Source organism: Schistocerca serialis, chromosome 1 (assembly GCF_023864345.2).
Source record: "Schistocerca serialis cubense isolate TAMUIC-IGC-003099 chromosome 1, iqSchSeri2.2, whole genome shotgun sequence".
Taxonomy (NCBI): Eukaryota; Metazoa; Arthropoda; class Insecta; order Orthoptera; family Acrididae; genus Schistocerca; species Schistocerca serialis.
This window is the reverse complement of record NC_064638.1, coordinates 1,103,742,063-1,103,762,136: the sequence shown is the minus strand read 5'-3', so window position 1 is coordinate 1,103,762,136 and position 20,074 is coordinate 1,103,742,063. Positions and strand designations below refer to the sequence as shown.

Genomic DNA, 20,074 nt, shown 5'->3' with positions numbered 1-20,074 from the left:
CATAAACGATAGTTGGTAGGCATATTTCTACAGATGAAAGATGATGTCTATTCAAGTTTCGCACCAGTCGCATAAGAGAGGTGCTAGTAGCTCCACCATAAAGATGCAAATCAGGTTTGTTGTAAATACACACTGCAACGGTCGTGAGCGTTAGCTACCTTTGAGATTGGTCTTGCTGTTTTGATGTCAGCCAAGACTGACCTAAGGCGACAAACACGCAATTGTCAACATCTCACTGAGTTTGAAGGGGGTGGTGTAATAGGACTACGAGAAGCTGGATGTTCCTTCTGCAATACTGCAGAAGGACTTTGCAGGAATACAGCCACTGTACATATTTGCTGACAGCGGTGGTCACAAGAGTACTGGGCTCCTCAAGGCCACGTGGCAGTACCGAGAGGGAAGACCATCGTGTTCCGTGTATGGCTCTAGGGCATCGTACTGCATCTGCAGCAGCAATCTGAACGGTAGTTGGCATGACGTTGACACAATGAACTGCTGCAAATCGATTACTTCAAGGACACCTCCGAGACCGACGCCCTGTAGCGTGCATTTCACTGATCCCAAATCAGCGCCATTTGCGGATTCAGTGGTGTCAAGCGAGAGTTCATTGGAGGGCAAGGAGGAGGTCTGTTCTGTTTTCTGATGAAAGCTGGTTCTATTTCGGTGCAAGTGACGGCTGAGTGATGGTTAGAGGAGGCTAGTCGAAGGCCTGCAGTCAGCCCGTCTGCGTGCTATACATACTTGACCTACGCCTGGATTTACGGTCTGGGGTGCGATTTCGTATGACAGCAGGAGCATTCTCATGATTATCCCACGCACCACGCACCGTGCGTCAGTCTGGTGATTCGACTGTTGTACTGCAATGAACAGTATTTCAAGGGGTGTTTTCCAACAGGATAACGGCACACCCACATACCGCTGTTGTAGCCCAGTGTGCTCTACAAAGTGTCGACATGTTACCTTAGTCTGCTCCAAGTCTGTCTCCAGTCAACACATATGGAACTCGGACGACAACTCTAGCGTTGTCCACAAACAACATTAACCGTCCCTATTTTGACCGGCCAAGTGCATTAGGCAAGGAACTCTATCCCACAAACTGATATCCGGCACCTGTACTACGCAACACACGCATGCATGCATTGAACATTCTCGCGGTTACACCAATTCCTAATGTACCATCATTTCGTATTTGCAATGGTTTATCCCGTGTTTACATTCACCTGTGATCTTACGATGTTAATTACTTCAATATGTTACCTAAACTAATGTATTCTCAAAATTTCATTACTCTACACTAAGTGTTTTTGTTGTTGCAAATTTTCCCCGTCAGTGTATTTCATCCAAATTGACCAATTTATGATGAATAAAGTCCCGACCATTTCCGTCTATCGGTGAACGGCAGAAGTCGATGGAATCATCGATACTTGTTATAAAATAAAGTCTCCAGTCGTTATTTCTCTCTGTATGTGAAAGCTAATCTAAGGAACTATAGAAGGGATTTTGATACAGTGTTCATTAACAGGAACTAATGTACGGTTTTTGATACGGTTTTCGCTAATAGGAAGACTGATTCACAAGAAAGATGTTGTTGGCACGGAGGGACTGGAGCCATCTGACAGCCGTGCCAAGCCGGCGCAAGCTACTGCTATTGGGCGCATGTACGAGCTGCTGCTGGCTTCTTAAACGATCTGGGATCCAGAACGTACCAGATATCAAGCCGATAAGAATAACTTTTCTTTGCTGAGTTGATAATTAAGGCGCACGAAGGGAAATATGAGTCAAGGTCACACAGAAAATGCAGCTCGTATTGGGCTTGGAGTGGGTTCAGGCGGTCAGCAAGTGGCCGCAACTCGCACTGGTGCTGCGGTCAGGCGGATCGGCTGGCGCTGTAGTTCGCCGCTCCCACGAGAGGTCATTCCAAATGCCAATTAAATGTACAGTAGATAACGTCCGAGTCTCCTGAGAACTTCCAAATCTTTGAAGTTACGTAAAAGGAATAATATTTAGTTACCTATCTCTGGATTGTAATCTTAACTCTACGCAACTCCCCGTAAACAAAATTACTGCTTCGTCAGCAGGGTCGTACAGTCACAAATACATAGTACTATCCATGCGAAGCTGGGGCAGATCGATAGTAATCTAATAACAACTAAATGAAAACCAAATTCGGTTGACTAACAACCGTCCGCAGATCTACTGAAAGAAACACAATAATTGCTCTTCAGCTACTGTAAAACTCGTAACAGTTTTTAAAACAAATTTTAAAAAGAGTTAAAAACCTGCCATGCTCACACTATAATTGCTATCTAAATACATTGAGAACCACCACAACATAGTTACTAAGCTTAGCCGAGCGCTCTAGAACGCTGCAGTCATGGACTGTGCGGCTGGTGCCGGCGGAGGTTCGAGTCCTCCCTCGGGCATGGGTGTGTGTGTGTTTGTCCTTAGGATGATTTAGTTTAAGTAGTGTGTAAGCTTAGGGACTGATGACCTTAACAGTTAAGTCCCATAAGATTTTTTTAAAAAAAAGTTACTAAGCGTAACTTATTAGTTCACAAAGACTGGTCGGAACATAATTGTAGACTTATAAAACCTCCACAACTTTGTATCCTCATGACGTTAGTAACTTACGCTTGTTTCTCATACCTGTGTGTAGAGAGCCTGTCTAGGGAGAGAGTGGCCAACCGTACGATACGGCGGCCATTTTTCTGCCAAACTGCGGGCAGGACTTTTGAATGGGCAGTAGTGGAATAGTACGGACCACACACTCACCGAATCAAAAGCACAAGACAATACGGCGAAATCATTCGTTAAATGCCTTTGTTTATAAGAATAATGTGTTATAATAATTTTCACACAGCCAATTTACAGGTCTGTTTGCAAATTTAATTATGTATATTGCAAGTTGTTTTATATGTAGAAAAAAGCAAAAACGACTTACTTCGCATAGATAAGAGTACTTGGTTCGTTTCCACAAGGCTCCTGTTTGATTTATGTCAGCCCTGTTGACTGCGACTGCCCACTGCTTTCGTCTTTCCTCATTGCGTGGAAATGCTAACACGCGAAATCCACCTTCGCCTCTATTGGGACAACCAAGTGCAGCACAACCTGGCATCGTTTACGAACGTCTGCAGAACGAATTACAAATGTCAAAAACAATACTGTACAATTACTAACGTGTTTACTTCACACATGTAGGCCTGCCGACTTCATCACAAAATGCTTCATTATTTCAACTCGTATTTAACATCGCAAACGCTAATTACTTACTTAAAACGATATACAACTAAATCGAACATACATGCAAGACGCATAACAAGTCTCTCAATAATTCAAATACCTTTTAATCGTTTCCAAAAGTCCTCTGAACTTCAATTCAACTCAAAATCACGGCGAACATAGGAAGCGCGACAGACGATTGGCTCCATTTTTCTGCCAAAGCTAATTAACCAAACACGGGCAACTTCACCTATGACCACTCTCTCCTTATACAGGCTCTCTACCTGTCTGTGTCTATGTGCGCCACCTGTTGGTTGTAATGGCACACTATAGTGGTCAACGGCAAGCATGCGCAACGATTAGCCTCCTACTGGTTTTGTGCGCCAACCAACAGTCATGCTCTGACCAGCCTTTGTGTATTCTCAATTTACGCTCAGTAAAGATGCGGTTAACACTACACATAGGTACCAGTTATAAAGTGAACACAGCAGGCACTTTACTGTTTTTATTCCCTTAATATTTTAATAAAAATTATGTTTTGTTAAAAATGGTTAGATTTGTTCATGAACTGCGAGACAGTCTCTGCAGATATGAGAACGGTTGCTAGTCTACCGAAACCATTTATCTCCTACGCTGCTTAGCCAGAACATTATGAGCACCGACCTGCTATCGACATAAACCCATCCAGTCGATAGCACCGTCACCTGGAGGGGAATAACTGTTAGTGAGACACATGCACGGTCCACGTAGTATCAGTGGCGCGTGTTGTCCTTGTGTAGAATTGGGAAGGCGCACGATCTATCTGAGTTTGACCGAGGGCAGATTGTGATGCCCTGGAGCCTCGGCACGAGCACTTCGGAAACTGCACGACTTGTCGCGTCTTCGAGGAGTGCTGTAGTGAGTGTCTTCAACAACTAACGCCGTGCTCATTGTTATTGCCAAGCCATAATATGCCTGTAACTTGTCAATTTCTGCATCCGTCAGTCACCCTCTCCCTTTTATACCCTTCCCATCTGATAATTTTTTTCCTGACAAATCTTGTCTCAGCCTTCTAAGTCTATTGACAAGTCTTTTCTGTACATGTCCCACACATACTAACTTCTGCACAACAGTCTCAGGTCCATGTGGAGCACATATTTGAAACTCAAGGAAAGCTTTACTACCACCATCACCAAGGTACTTCACACATCGCAGGCCACAGGAGGCAACAGATCTGGTAAACACGCTGACAGCTCCTTGCACTTCCATACCTCCTGTTGAGCCTTTATAGTTCATATTACATTCATGATCTGGAATCCCTTTCACACAAATACGACAAAATTTGCTCAACACTTCAACGTCTGATACTTGACAGTGTCAACAGATGTTGTAACAACACTATTCAATGAAGTGTGCCCTCATTTTTGCCAGGTACGATCAAAAGCGGCCACTATGTTCCTGTCACCATCATTTTCGATCACAGATTCTTCTGCAGCACATTTCATTTACGATTCTGCAACTTCTTTTACAGCCCCAAGCAGTAAGCCATAATATATCTCAAATCTTGCTCGGGGAGGTGGAAGATTCATCATTCCACAAAGTGTTCTTGCTGCCTTCTGTCCCCTACCAATACAGCGGATGCCATATGCTACCCTCAGATTCAAATCGTAAACTTTGTTTGCGATCTTAGATGTCATGCAAGGCGCACAAACGTTGCATTTGCTGCATATCAAAGATAAGTTCGTAGCAAGGCCTTTCCTAGCACTCTCATCTTCCACACAGAAACACACTGCACATCCGAGCAGTGCTTGCACATAACATTGTCCAATATTAACTGTGACAGTATGTTAGTATCAGCAATGATATTACACGAACCTTCACCAGATTCACAGTCTCCATTTTCATTAGCACCAAAAACAAGTTTCCTTCTTGAAGCACTCGGCGGTGGTTTGTTTACCGGCTCTGAGAGGTTGCAGTCTTGAGCCGCTGATGTAACAATTTGTTGTGGTACCCTTTGCTACGTATCTGTTGCCCTGGTGACGTTGTTTACGGTTGAAGCAACGAATTCTAGGCATCTTGTGCGATAATATGCCACCGAAGAACACAAAACAACACAGCCAAATGAAAATTGTTTCGAAATTCACAACACCACATTGCAGTTCTTTCAAAACAAAGAACAAACAAAATCAGCGATCAAAACAGTGCGCGTCGATAGGAGCAGAGAAAGTATCGATATCAAGGGTCGTATGTTTCACGTATGACAATCTCTGGCGCGAATGTAAACATTCGAATTCTACATAGCGAAGTACTCTTACATATGACAGAAGTGTGCTGTGCAAAGGGGTGTGGCGCTGCATCTTGGTACATTAAGACCAAATAACGTGCCTTATAATCTCTCAAATATAATATATTATTCAGATGCGCGCTACAAAATAGAAATATTTTTGAAAAATCGATTTAATAAAAATATTTTGAAGGTTAACTCTTATATGCTGCTGAACGTCGTCAGCATTTAAGAAGGTAATACAGATAAAATATCATTTATTACAGGAAGTAGCAATGGTGTAACACACGTGACCACAAAATGTGACGACAGAATTGCGGTCAGAAAAAAGTCGTGACAGAGAGACCGCAGACGCGTTTCGTGGTTTGTGTATCAAAATCGTTTCCAAACCCGACAGGAATTCCTGCAGTCAGTGACTGGCGGTTCATCCCAACTTATTCGCGACAGAACATTGCGACAGGAGTCGCATGAAATGAACATTTGCAGTCGATCACCTTGCAAGAGGCCTTTGTTCGCACAAGCACATAGAGCTGCGCGTTTCCGATGGACTAGAAATCATCTAATGTCCACAGCAGGTGACTGGCGGAACGTAATGTGGTGTGACGAATCACGTTTTTGCGTATATTCAGATGATGCATGTCGCTAAGTGCACGGAAAACCAAGTGAAGCATTTCACCCTGAATATGTTCAAGGTCAGGTGTAAGCCGGAGGTGAGTATGTGATGTTTAGGGGTTGTTTTTCTTATTACGAACTCGGCCTCTCACTGAAGTGGCTACTAAAATGAACCAGCATGTTTATTTAACATGCTAAATGATCACGTGTTGCCTTTCAGTCGCCATCTGCATGATTATGTTATTGACACCACTATTTTTCAAGACGACAACACCAAAGTTCATTGGGCTAGAAGGTAATGTGACTGGTTTTCTGAGCACTCCGCCAGCGTATTACATCTCGACTGACTCGCAGATTCATCTGCATCGAATCCCATAGGAAATCTGTGGAACATGAGGGAACAGCGGGATAAACACCGACATCAGCATGCTCGCCACTTGGTGAATTTGGTGGAACTGCACGATCAGACTTTCAGCGAGTAGTTTAACCTGGATATGAAGTACCTGCACAACCTTCAGGACTCACTTCCTAACGGAACCCAGGCGCTTATCAAGGCCAGGAACGGAATTACGCGCTATTAAATGGTGACTCTGATGATTTCTGTACGGGTAACTAATTTCTTGTCCCGTGAGTTTATCATTACAGTTAAGCGGTTATTCCATTCTTATCAATCGTCTCAACTTCTGTATCTGCGTGTGGTCGATTGCAGTTGGCAATTTTCTTTCAATAGACGCTTTTCGTTCGCGTTCAGAACGAAAAGAGCACCTGTTGTCATATTCATCAAGACACAAAAACTGAAGATCTGTGCGGTCCGGGATTCGAAGTCGTGTCTCTTGCTCAGTAGGCAGACGCTCTGACCACTATGGCATCCGGGCACTGTGATCATCGTAGCTCCACGGACTACCCTAGCATGCTTCCCGTCAGACCCAAATCCGCAACTTATACCACAGACTACTGATGTTGTGCCCCTGTTCATTAGCCTTAATTACTCGCGGCATCTCTCTACACTGAAGGGGTTATTGGACGGCGTCACCTTAATTAGTGTGTTGTTTCGGACATGTCTGAAAGAGCTGACACCACATGTATCATATTCAGAATATATGGCTATCCGCTGATATTCTTGCACATAGAGCTGACAACCATTGTCACATTATAATGTTTCAAGGTAAACAACAAATAAATGATCTTTTACTTACCTACCTGTCTTTATTTTATTATGGGTTACCTATAACTCGTCGTCAGAAACCGAACAAAGTAGTTTTAATGGCACTAAACACTAGTCACGTCCAGCTGCAAGTGTTTTCCGCCCGTAAACGGCACTTTACAAGGCGCTTTGTGCTACTGCGTAAGCTCTCTTCCGTACCTGCCTAGAACACAGACAGGGAGAAATACAAGATTCGGACAGTAAGGATAAATTTTGTCGAAAGCGAGGTCTCCAAAGGTCTGTCTCGTTTTAAAACTGTGACAGGAAAAGTTCACAAATCCTTCTCTCTCAGTGCCACCTACGCTTCAGTAAAAATGATATAATCGTATTTCTTTATTTGCCGTTGTACGGCCGCAAGTCTGTCCATTAAACGCCAGTCTGACGACTCGGATCAAGTCACCGACCCGGCCAGGAATGTAACCCAGGGCCCCGCGATCCAGAGGCAGCCCGCTAACCACTAGACCACGAGCTGCTGACGACGACGTGTCTTGGTGATTGTGGGAAACCCACTAGCCAGTCATGCTGGTATCCGTGGTACGCATAACAGTATTGGTAAACTTCGGATACGTCAAAAGAGGGCCCCACTACAAAGACACTAACCAGCGCTGAAAACGATACGCGTGTGCAGTATAACTTTGCCGGCAACCGGAAAGAGGGAGTCACTTGAAAGTGATAATTTGCTAAAAGCTTCTCCAAACAGTGTTACGTCGCGATACTCCTCGAAGGCTCTGCGTCTTCTTCATGTTCTCAGACATGTTAACATGAGAAGCGGCTTCTGCTGCGGTGTGAAGTACTCATTAGAATTACAACTTACCTTCTCTCCATTATACCAATATTAATTATGTTTCCTAAAGATCTCATGATGAAGGTGTATTTGAAATACAGAGACAAAATACAGTTAGGACATACAGGCTGGGCAAACTAAAACTTGAGTGGAAAATATTTGCAATGAGAATGATCTTAGTTACGCTTTTTATTCTCTACAGAGCCCGATTCACGCAATCCTGCCACCAAGTTTTGCACTGCATACTTTGCTGGAGTTTTTGCTAAAACACTTCCAGTCTGAAACTCTTGCGCAAACAGTGTCGCCCAAGTTTTTCACGAAGTTTGGTTTCCGTGACACTCAACAAGAAACACGCACTCTTTTACCGTGAGCACCAATACTAGTCACTAAACCCATCTCCTCCTATTGCTCTCTCAACTATAAGGACACCGCGAAGAAATCTAGTTGGGACACAGCATACTAGAGATACGCGTGCTCAGACATGTGGCAGTACCCTACTGGAGCATCGGACGTCGTTGTTTCCAGCATTTTCTGTGGTGGGCAGTTCTTCTGTTCATTAACTAGGGTCACTTCTGCATTATTCTTATAAATATTTTCCGCGTCAGTTCTAGTTTGTTCATCCTGCATAAACACAAAATGAATGAATGCTTTTTTTTTTTTTGTAAGTGACATTTGAGATTGATTCCTACAGCCATCGGTGTAACATTGACAACGAATAATACAGTTGAATCAGATAAACAGCTCAAATCTTATAATCAATTTCCCCAATAAGAGAGATATTACTGAAGTACGCCGTGTACAGTTTATTTTTTATTAAGACCTCACAACAGAACTTTTGTAGAGGTGCACCAAATTGTCCAACCGAAGACGATATTGTTAGAGTCCTCCTCTCCACTACATTCACGCTGTGTGGATAAGGTAAAACCGATGTGATTCAAATATTTCTGGAATCAACCGTTGTTGAATCCCAGACGTGAGACTATGATTTTGAAACTCCTTAAACTTAAAGGCTTAAAGACTGTCAACTGTTGTATTGGCATGGACTCTTTATTTCAAAATTCCTTGACCTATTATTTGACTCCCTAATGGGAGTCGGTAACTGGGCTTTTGCAATGACTTATCACTCTATGAAGATGTCTTTAGTCAAAAGAAGTTCCGTTTCGTTTCTCCCAATGCCGCAATCCCAGCAGTTACAGTACGTCGTACGTAACGGGGTAATTACTACTTCCTGTGTATAAATTCTTAATGAGGAAGCTTGCTGATCTGGAATCACTAATATTAGTCGGTAAAAATTTTTAAGAAAATGTAGATGACTGTCCGCTCCGCTCTTGTTGTAGTCAAGTCCGTTGAAAGCATAACCACTCAGAACACACACAAAAAAAAAATGGTTAAATGGCTCTGAGTACTGTGGGACTTAACATCTGTGTTCATCAGTCCCCTAGAACTTAGAACTACTTAAACCTAACTAACCTAAGGACATCACACACATCCATGCCCGAGGCAGTATTCGAACCTGCGACCGAAGCGGTCACGCGGTTCCAGACTGAAGCGCCTAGAACCGCACGGCCACACCGGCCGGCTTCAGAACACAGACTGTCATACTGTACCCTGATTGAAGCTGCCATCGCGATTAAATAAATCCTTCACCAAAGGGATTTCTTGAGCTTTCTTGACGAACGAGTGACAGTAAACAGATCTACACGGCCTGTCCAAAAGGTTCCGAGACTGATTTTATTCCCCGCGTATTAGCGATGTCAGCGCAGTAGCTACGGTGGTGTCTTGAGCGAACAACCGTAAGCAGTAGATATACATTCGATCAGTCAGCTGTGAGCAGTCAGTGTTAAGTAGTAGACGTGCGGCCGTAGTATGTCAATGTTGTTGTGTCACAAATAGCAATGGAGTAACATCTCTAAATCAATTGTTCAAGGCATTTTTCAAAAAGCTTTGGAGAAGAGAAAAGTGTGTGCAAAGTTGGTCCCACACCTCGACTTCTGTTCAAAGACAGCGACATGTGGACGCTTTGTCCGACTTGACTGAAAGGCAAAACGCGGACACTTCTTTTCTGGAAAAACTGATCACAGACGACCAGACTTGATGTTATCAGTAGGTCTACGAACCTTTCATAAAACGACAAGCTGCAGTATTTTGCATGAAGGGTCAACGCTCAACGCTTTGACGACATAAATGCAATTTTAAAACCACAACCTTAACTTTTTGCAATTTTTTATTAATCCGGTGTGATGGGCGTATACACCAAATTTTGGGCATTATCGTCCTCTTTAGAGACGCCCGTATTCAGTGTTCAGCTACCTCTTAACTTTGCTATTTGTAAGATGTTTGTTTTACTTCTTTCGGCTGCTAATCAGAAAATTTTGTCACAGCATAATTAATTCAATTTTGAATGACTTTTTGTCAAATGTCTGATTGTGGAAATTATTATTCGTTTTGAAGTAGGGTAGGGTATTTAAAAGAAAAATCATAAGCGATTATATACAGTGAGGACTAGCAGTTAAAGTACCTAAATCTTTTGAAAGGTGTCTCTGAGATTGCCGTAGATGGGTACTGCCAAGTGCCCTTATGAAGCGTTTTGGCATTACGAAAACTTTCCTTTAGATGATTTATTCCAGAATATTATTCCATACGAGATACTGGTATAATTATAAAGGAAATTTACTGATTTGTCTCCAAAACGTACAACCGCACGTACGAACATCGCTAAACTACATTGTCCAATTAAGGTGTTCAGTCGTTCATGGGTCGTTAAACCTTAATTTATTTCTTTTTATTTTTCTCTATTTAAAGTGTTTAATTGGGTGCAGTACTTGGTTAGAGGCATAACCTAGAGTTCTTTCAGTAAACTATGACAATTACAATTTAGGTTTGGCGTATCCAAATTTGGAACTGATACTTGCGTAGAACGAAGTCTTGTGTTAACATTGTTAGCACCATTAGAGTTGTTAACCTCACAACGAACGCTTTATATTTCGGCTTCCGAAAGACACCTTGTCCCAGAGTGAAGAAATTCATCCACGAAAGGAAGCACCCATCCTTGGCTCTGAGCACTATGCGACTTAACTTCTGAGGTCATTAGTCGCCTAGAACTTAGAACTAATTAAACCTAACTAACCTAAGGACAGCACATACATCCATGCCCGAGGCAGGATTCGAACCTGCGACCGTAGCGGTCGCTCGGTTCCAGACTGTAGCGCCTAGAACCGACGGCCACTCCGGCCGGCAAGCACCCATCCTTCTCCAGCTCTTTGGTAAACTGGATATTGCCGTGAATGGAATTCAGATGGTCCAAGAATTTATGAAGTTTCTCCTCACCACGCTACAAAAGTGTCATCCACATATTTCCAAAAGATGAGAGGCTTAAAATTTGTGTAATTCAACGCCGTGTCTTCAAAATCTTCCATAAAAAAGTTGTCCACCAAGGGTGACAAGGGCTTTGCCATTTCAACCCATCAACTTATTATAAAATTAATCATTAAATAAAAAAGAAATTGAGGAAGGTATGAGATAGAGGAAGGTCATAATCTGTTTCTTGAATTGTTTTTCAAACAACGATTAGGACATAGCGATCGGAAATTTTGTAAATAATGTAAACTAAACAGCAAATCCGAGCTGCCGAGTCTCATAGTCTGCCACCTGTTTATAAAATCTGATGAACTCCGGATCTGGTGAGGAGACTTTCGAAAATAAGGTCACAAGAGTGAACCTTAATGCTTATCAGTGTGATACGAAGGCTGTTCGGAAAGTAAGGTCAGATTGATCGCGAAGTGGAAACCACAATGAAAAGCCGAGGTAGCTTTGCGTAGGTGTGTTTGACAGAATCTCTGGTATACCTGTCGATCACGTCACGTCGCTCTATCCAGTTCTGAGCGCACAATGAGTACGTAAAGATACCTAGATAAATAGTGTTTCCTATCAAGTATGGGTCCCAGTGAGAGATCTCGCCTTATTTTGTGCAGTGTACACAACGCAACCGTCATGCATTTCATTCTTCAAGATAATTCTCGGCCGCACACTGCACGGGCAATGAGGATGCTCCTGCAGCGTCTCCTATGGGATCATTCACCATACAGCCCGGACTTGACTCCCTCTGACTTCCATCTCTGCTCACATGAACCGCTGGCTATGAAGACAGCATTTTGGGACAGATACAGATCAGCGTAGAGAATTTGCGGCAAGCACAGGCGGCTGCCTTCTCTGACGAAGGTATTGGAAAGTTGGTACAATGCTATGACAAATGTCTCAATCGGAGCGGCATCTGGGTAGATAGGTAGCTGGAAGGCTAGCTACTGCAAATGAAACGTTTTTGATTTTAATTGTGGTTCCCATTTCGGAACCGATCGGACCTTACTTTCCGAATAACCCTCGTATGTAGAAGACCGCACGTTACTTAATATCGTCGCAAAGGTACATCTTTCTTGTGTATCTTAGGAAGCATGTAATCTCGGAGGAACCTCGCCTCGTCTTTTCACGACTTTTTTAGGTAAGCAGGAGGAATTCAGGCGCTGGACCTTGTTCCGAACTAGTGAGTTCGTATAACGCTTTTGAACTTATATGGGAACGTCCGACAGTCTGCACATCTTAAAATTGTAGACGTAATGTGATAAGAACACAGTGGATCTTCCTTTATCAGCATAGAGAACAGCTGAGTTCGCACCGTTACTAAGTCTTCGTATTGCCGCCCTCTCTGCACAGGAGATATTACTTCATTGTGGACGAGACATAACAATCACCCGACACGCTTCCTACCTTACACTGGAAAAGGGGCATGCAGCATCTTTCAAGGCACTGATGACAGCTGATATGAACAGTTGTTGGAGTGGACGTAAAATTTAAACCCCTCCCTAGGACATCCCACGTAGCGCCGTCTAACTCTTTTATCTGTCAAATTAATAAGGTACGTCCGTTAATCGTTCGTTGCTAAGACGAAGTCAAAAGACGGTCAAACTTTGCGGTTTGTGTAGTTGTATCCACCCGATGCACCCTATCAGCTTTGGCACAAGTAGAACGATCAATCTCGTCCCATAAATAAACAGGCATATCTGTTTACGAAAATGATACGGTACATATGTAATGAAATGGAACATCTGCAGCCCTCCTTATGATGTCATTTATTGTATGGCTACCAGTTTCAATGCTTCAGTGTAACATCTTCAGGTCATAGCTGACGCTGAGGGGGTTAACACTATCCGTATACACGATGCATTAGTGGCCAACATCTATAACTGGTTTCGCAGACTACCTGTAGTAGCAATCAGCTATCAAGTTCCTTAGACCTCCAATCACAAGGAGTGACTTACAAAGGTAAATGATACAGTTCTAAAGCAACAGAGTCCATCGAAGGAACCGGATTCTCACTTTATTAACACTAGCACCAGCTTTTCTTAACATACATCCAATTCCTCCAAAAATAATGATGTGATCCTGATCAGACGGTCAGTTGTTGAGACGGAGTAACTATAATCCTTGCTTTTTGCTGCCAAACGCCAGCTGCCAGCCTGATTCTCAGAGGAGGCTTGTGTTGCAGGAGCGGTGCTGGCCGTGCAGCAGCTGGGTTTCCGCCTCGGCCACGCCCTGGCCTATCTCACTACAGGCGGCGCCGAAGACCCCATCAACGGCTGGTGGATTGGTGAGTGCCTCAAATTCTGACACATTCCTCTCTTAAAATTGCTGCTGACTGTTTTTTGGGAGTAAGATTAATAGGGGATAACTAAAATCGGATAGTTCTCGACGATTGCGTCTCTTGATGTCAGTTGGTGAAGTTACGCAATGCGTGGAACGTATGATGACAGACGCAGAACTGGGAAGAGCGAGTATAGAACATCCAAATGAGTGCGATAATTGTCCCCTTCTCAGAGAAGCAGCTGAAAATGGGAATTGGAAAACAATATTCGCATTGTTAACACACATCACATATGAAAAATACATGTGTGTGGCTGGCAGGGCGTGAGCCAGCAGTGAGAGATCAGACAGCGAGAGAGAGAGACAGACACACACACACACACACACACACACACACACACACACACACACACAGAGAGAGAGAGAGAGAGAGAGAGAGAGAGAGAGAGAGAGAGAGAGAGAGAGAGAAAGAGGGAGAGACGGAGAGAAAGAGAGACAGGGAGAGAGAGACGACAGAGACGGGGGAGGGGAGGGTGACGATGAGCCTTGAGCAGATGACACACATGTCAGCGTATGGTCAAAGGTCGCCCCTATGTTCAGTCTTTTCTATCTGTTAAGCAGCTCATAAGCGACCACTTGCCGAATTAATGAAAGGATTATTCAAAACACCAATGAATTTATGTATACGGCAGGAATACAGAGGGCACACAGTAGATACCATTTTCCAGATTTCTTTCATTTCTCATCTTCTTGGAGTTGTTTGTCTGGAAATAATTTGCTGTTTAGAAGTCTTGGACAGGTAAATATTTGTATCGGATCTGGCACAGTTGCGGCGTCTTACCTGTCAGTTGCACCGGGTCTTTATTCGAATAGCTTCTCGTTGGGTCCTTTGAGGCTGAGAGGTTCTTTTAATCGTCGCTGATTGTGATTGAAGTGATAGTGGCTGGTTGTTGGTGTCGAGTAAAATGGGTTGAAGTACTGCAGCTGCATCTGTAGGCTATGTTAAGCTGCTAGTAGTGACTTTGCAATGTGTAAAATATTGCAGTATCTGTGTTATTCCGAATTACTATGTAAAGTTCCTTCGGACTGGGGCGACCACAGCCATTATGAAATATATAAAATATATTCGCAGTTGTGATTGTTTAATGGAAAGACGACAATGAAAATTTGTGCCAGACAGGGATTCGAACCCGGATTTACCGCTTATCTCGAGCGGTCGTCTTACCATTTGGCTACCCGAGCGTCACTCACGGCCGGACCCAAACTTCCATACGTCTCACTCGACGAAAGATCGTACCCAAAGACTGGAAAGTTGCACAGGTCGCACCAATATTCGAGAAAGGCAATCCATTGAATTACAGGCCAATATCATTGTCGTCGATATACAGCAGGATTCTGGAACATATATTCTGTTCGAAAATTATGAATTACCTCGAAGAGGACGGTCTATTGACACATAGTCAACACGGATTTATAAAATATCGTTGTTGTGAAGCACTACTAGCTCTTTGCTCACAGGAAGTGTCGAATGCTATCGACAAGGGATTTCGGATTGATTCCGTACTTATATTTACAGAAAGTTTTTGACACCGCACCTCACAAGCTGGATTCGCGATTTCCTGTCAGGGATGTCACAGTTCGTAGTAACTGACGGAAAGTCATTGAGTAAAACAGAAATGATTTCTGGCGTTCTCCAAGGTAGTAGGCCCTCTGCTGTCTCTTATCTCTATAGACGATTTAGGAGAGAATTTGAGCAGCCGTCTTAGATTGTTTGCAGATGATGTCCTTTATCTTCTAATAAAGTGATTGGAAGATCAAAACAAATTGCATAACGACTTAGATAAGCTATCTGTGTAGTGCAAAAATTCGCAGCTAATCGTAAATAATAAAAAGTATGTGGTCATTCACATGAGGGCTAAAAGGAGACCGTTAAACTTCGATTACACGATAAATCAATCAAATCTAAAGGCCGTAAACGCAATTAAATACTTAGGAATCACAATTATGAACAGCTTAAATAGGAAAGAACACATAGAAAATGTTGAGGAGAAGGCGAAGAAAAGACTGCGTTCTATTAGCAGAACACTTGTAGAAGCAACATATCTGGTAAAGAGACTACCTACAATGCGCTTGTCGTCCTCTTTTGGAGTACTGCTGCGCGGTGTGGGACCCTTTCCAGATAGGATTATTAGGTACATCGAGAAAAGTCAAAGAAGAACAGCATGTTTTGTATTATGAAGAAATAGCGGTAAGAGTGTCACGGACATAACACAACATTTGGGGCTGAAATCATTAAAACAAAGGCGTTTGTCCTTGCGACTGGATCTTATCACGAAATTTCAGTCACCAACTACTCCTCCGAATGCGAAAATATTTTGTTGGTGCGGGCCGACGTAGCGAGAAACGATCACATTAATAAAATGTGTGAAATCAGAGCTCGCACGGAAAGATATAGGTGTTCGTTTCTTCCGCCCGGTGTTCGAGAGTGGAATAATAGAAAATTGGTGTTGAAGGTGGTTCGGTGAACCCTCTGCCAAGCACTTGAGTTAGATTCTCAGAGTAGCCATGTAGATGTAGTGGTACATTTAGACGCTGTTGGAAAAGAGCAAATGAGCACTTGTAACCATCTCATTTAGACAATGAACTGCTGTCGTTTAGTTCTAGCACGATGGACGCAGAGGAATTATAGGCAAATTTTAGACAGATTGTAAATGGTGCTCTGGACAAGTATGTGTTTAGTAAGTGGATTAAGGACGGAAAAGGCCCACCGTGGTTTAGCAACGAAATCAGAAAATGCTGAAGAAGCAAAGGTTGTTGCACTCTCGGTACGACAGAGAACGTACAAATGACGACATACAAGAGTTAGTGAAGATTCGTGCGTCTGTGAAAAGAGCTGTGTTCGATGGATACGAATACCACCGTCATACCTTAGCAAAGAATCTGGCCGAGAACGCTGGAAAACTTTGGTCTTGTAAAAATTGTAATGCGGACCTAAAGCTTCCATCTAGTCACTCGTTGACCAGTCTGGTGTGGCAGAAGAAGCATAACGAAATCCGAAGTTTTAAATTACACGTCTAAGAGGTTTTTAACGCAGGAGAATTGTACAGACGTATTCTATCGTAGTTTTAACAACGTACAGAGCCCCTTATGGACTACATACTGCATCCCTGACATCCCTGGCGTAGAGAAACAACTGAAACAGTTGAAAAAAAGTTAGCAGACTGGTCCGGCTGGAATCTCAGTTCGGTTTTATGCAATGTACCCTATGGCATTCGCCCCTCAATCAGCTTGCATTTATCGTGAATCTCTCGACCAGCGCAAAGTCCTTAGCCACTGTAAGACAGTACAGGTGTATGTAAAAAGGGTAAAAGGACTGGCCCGCAAAATTACACACCAATTTTCTGAACATCGGTTTGCTGGAGAATTCTAGAACACATTGTTAGTTCGAATATAATAAATTTCCTAGAGATCTAAAAGCTTATGTCCGCGAATCAGCACGGTGTTAGAAAGCATCACTAGTGCGAAACTCAGGTTTTCCTTTTCTCGTATGATATATTTGAGCTGTAGATGAAAGGTAACAAGCGGAATTTATATTTCTAAATTTCCAAAAAATATTTGACCTGATATCCAACTGCAGACTGTTAACGAAGGTACGAGCATATGGAATAAGTTCACAGATACATGAGTGGCTCGAGGACTTCTTAACTAATACAATCCAGTACGTTACCCTCGACAAGTGTTCATCAGAGACAATGGTATCGTCAGGAGGGCCCCAGTGAATTGTGATACGACCGCTATTATTTTCCACATATATAAATGATCTGACCGACAGGATTGGCAGTAATTTGCGGTTGTCTGCTGATGATACTGTGGTGTACAGAAAGATGTCGAAAATAAGTAAATGTAAAATGATACGATATGACTTACACAAGATTTCCAGTTGGTGTGATGAATGGCAGCAGGCTCTAAGTGTAGAAAAAGGTAAGTTAAGGGGACATTTCCGGCCGGTGTGGCTGAGCGGTTCTAGGCGCTTCAGTCTGGAACCGCGCGACCGCTATGGTCGCAGGTTCGAATCCTGCCTCGGGCATCTATGTGTGTGATGTCCTTAGGTTAGTTAGGTTTAAGTAGTTCTGAGTTCTAGTGGACTGATGACCTCAGATGTTAAGTCCCATAATGCTCAGAGCCATTTGAACCATTTTAATGGGGCATTGTACGTGAAATTCGTTGAAATTTTACATTTTCTGTCTTCTACTCCAAAATGTACTTTCGAATTTCCTGAACATTTTGGTATATAATAAATTAAAATCAGACAATTGTGAGACCTTCAAATAATATTTTAAGTGTTGATTTTTGCTGTCAAATGTCACAGCTACGCATATACTGCCATAGTTGAGCACTCATATCTCGGAAACTACAGAGTCTAGAAGGATGTGAATTGCGTTATTTTGTGCCTACTGCTACGTCTCAGAAGATGGAACTACGAATAAACAAGTTAGTCCTTTGTTTCTGATACTAGTTTTCGTTGAAAGTAGTTTGATTACCGGCTCTTTATGTAGTAAGCTTACTTCAATTGCTTTTTATACGTAAATAAAGTGACTAAGCGTAAAAGTAACTTCAAGAAACGCAAATTTGTGGGTAACAGATATGTGAGACCTGCATTTTCTTCTGAAATACTTGAAAACACGTGTGCTAGCAGTGAAGAAAACCACGATAATGTTTCTGACGTGACCATGCCCCCTAGTGCATCGAAAAGGAGAGTAACTTTAGAAACGGATGACAGGGGTAAATGTAATGATATTATGGGCAACTTCATTATTGATCTGAAATCCTTGCACAAGTTCTTTCTGAAACTGTCTCTTTCTGTCTTTGTGGTGGTGAAGTTAAACTTTTTAGGTTATTGGAGCAAGAATAGGTGTTTGTCTAAATTAATTATTAAATATCGGAAGTGCAAAAACGAAAAAGCATTTTCATACTTCATTAAAGTGTTCAGGTAATTAATTGTCTGAAACTAATGTGAGACTGTTCTGTGGCCTTAGATGCATTGATAAAGGTGCAATGGCTGGTAATGTTCTCTGCACTGTGTTGAATGTGGTGTAAATATAGGCAAGCTCAATTTTCTGGCACCCTGCATGAATCTACACATAAACATTCTCTTCCTTTGGCAGTAATGGAAGCAATAAATCCTATTTACAGAGATTTGGCAAATCCTGACCTAATAAAGTAGTGTTTACATGGGAAGACCCAGAATGTGAATGAGTCCTTGAGTAATGTTGTGTGGTGCTGTGTGCCTAAATATGTATTTGCTGGTCTTATGACTCTAACATTAACAGTGTCTGATGATGTAATAACTTTTAATGGTAGGAACTATGTACGACTTAAGGTTCTGGAGAAGTAAGGGGTAAGATTTGGACAGAATACAGCTAAAGAACTACGGGAACTGGATGAGCTTCGTGTACGTGAAGCAGAATTAGCTGCTCAGCAAATGACAAAAGAAGCAAGAAAGAAGAGGAGGAGACAAGCACTGGGCTGTTGTGACATTGAAAAAGACACAGATTGTGGGCTGGGGCAATTGTAGTGCATAAAAGTCGCAGAAATGTAAGTCTGTATAAGAATTTGTAATAAAAAAGTTTTAAAACTCAGTATCTCTGAACTACATTTTTTGCGATAAATGACCCGTATTCTAAAAAAATACTGATGGTAGAGGTGTGAAATTTTCACAGCATTCCAAGTGTGAGATTCAACACATATGGAACTACAATAATTAAAATATACTGAGTTGTTTTGTATTTATGTTCATTTATTTACAAAATACTGTCAAAAAATTGAGTGTTTGAAAAAAAAAGATAACATGCCCCACGTTACAATTTTAGCAATAATTCTGATTCAGTGTATCGAGAAAGGTGCATTCAATAATTATGGAAAATTGTTAGGTGGTGTCTTAAAATGTTTCCAAGATAATGGGTCACAAAATTCGATAATTTAACATTGGCGGCATAGGGCATATAATGTCGCCTTAATGCGGAGAAGTAGGAAAAGGAAATCTGTAATCAGTAGATACAGTATTACAAGTGTCCTGCTTGACACAGTCACATAGTTAAAATGTCAGGGGGAAGCGTTGTAAAGCGATATGAAATGGAACGAGCATATGAGGACTGTGGTAGGGATGGCGAATGGTCGACTTCGGTTTATAGGGAGAATTTTAGGAAAGTGTGGTTCATCTGTAAAGGAGACCACATGTAAGACGCTAGGGCGACCTATTCTTGAGTACTGCTCGAGTGTTTGGGTTTGGCACCCTGCCAGATTGAAGGAGGACATCGAAGCAATTCAGAGGCGAACTGCTAGATTTGCTAGCTGTTAG

General features: G+C 42.4%; 1 protein-coding gene across 1 annotated transcript in view; it reads left to right on the top strand.

Moving 5' to 3' along the window:
• The window catches only part of LOC126455696 (solute carrier organic anion transporter family member 74D-like), a 74,577-nt gene that overhangs the window by 30,344 nt on the left and 24,159 nt on the right, over positions 1–20,074 (top strand). The window contains exon 5 of the mRNA XM_050091466.1: positions 13,622–13,723. Coding sequence (XP_049947423.1) covers positions 13,622–13,723 — 102 coding nt within the window. The remainder of the gene's footprint in view (positions 1–13,621; positions 13,724–20,074) is intronic.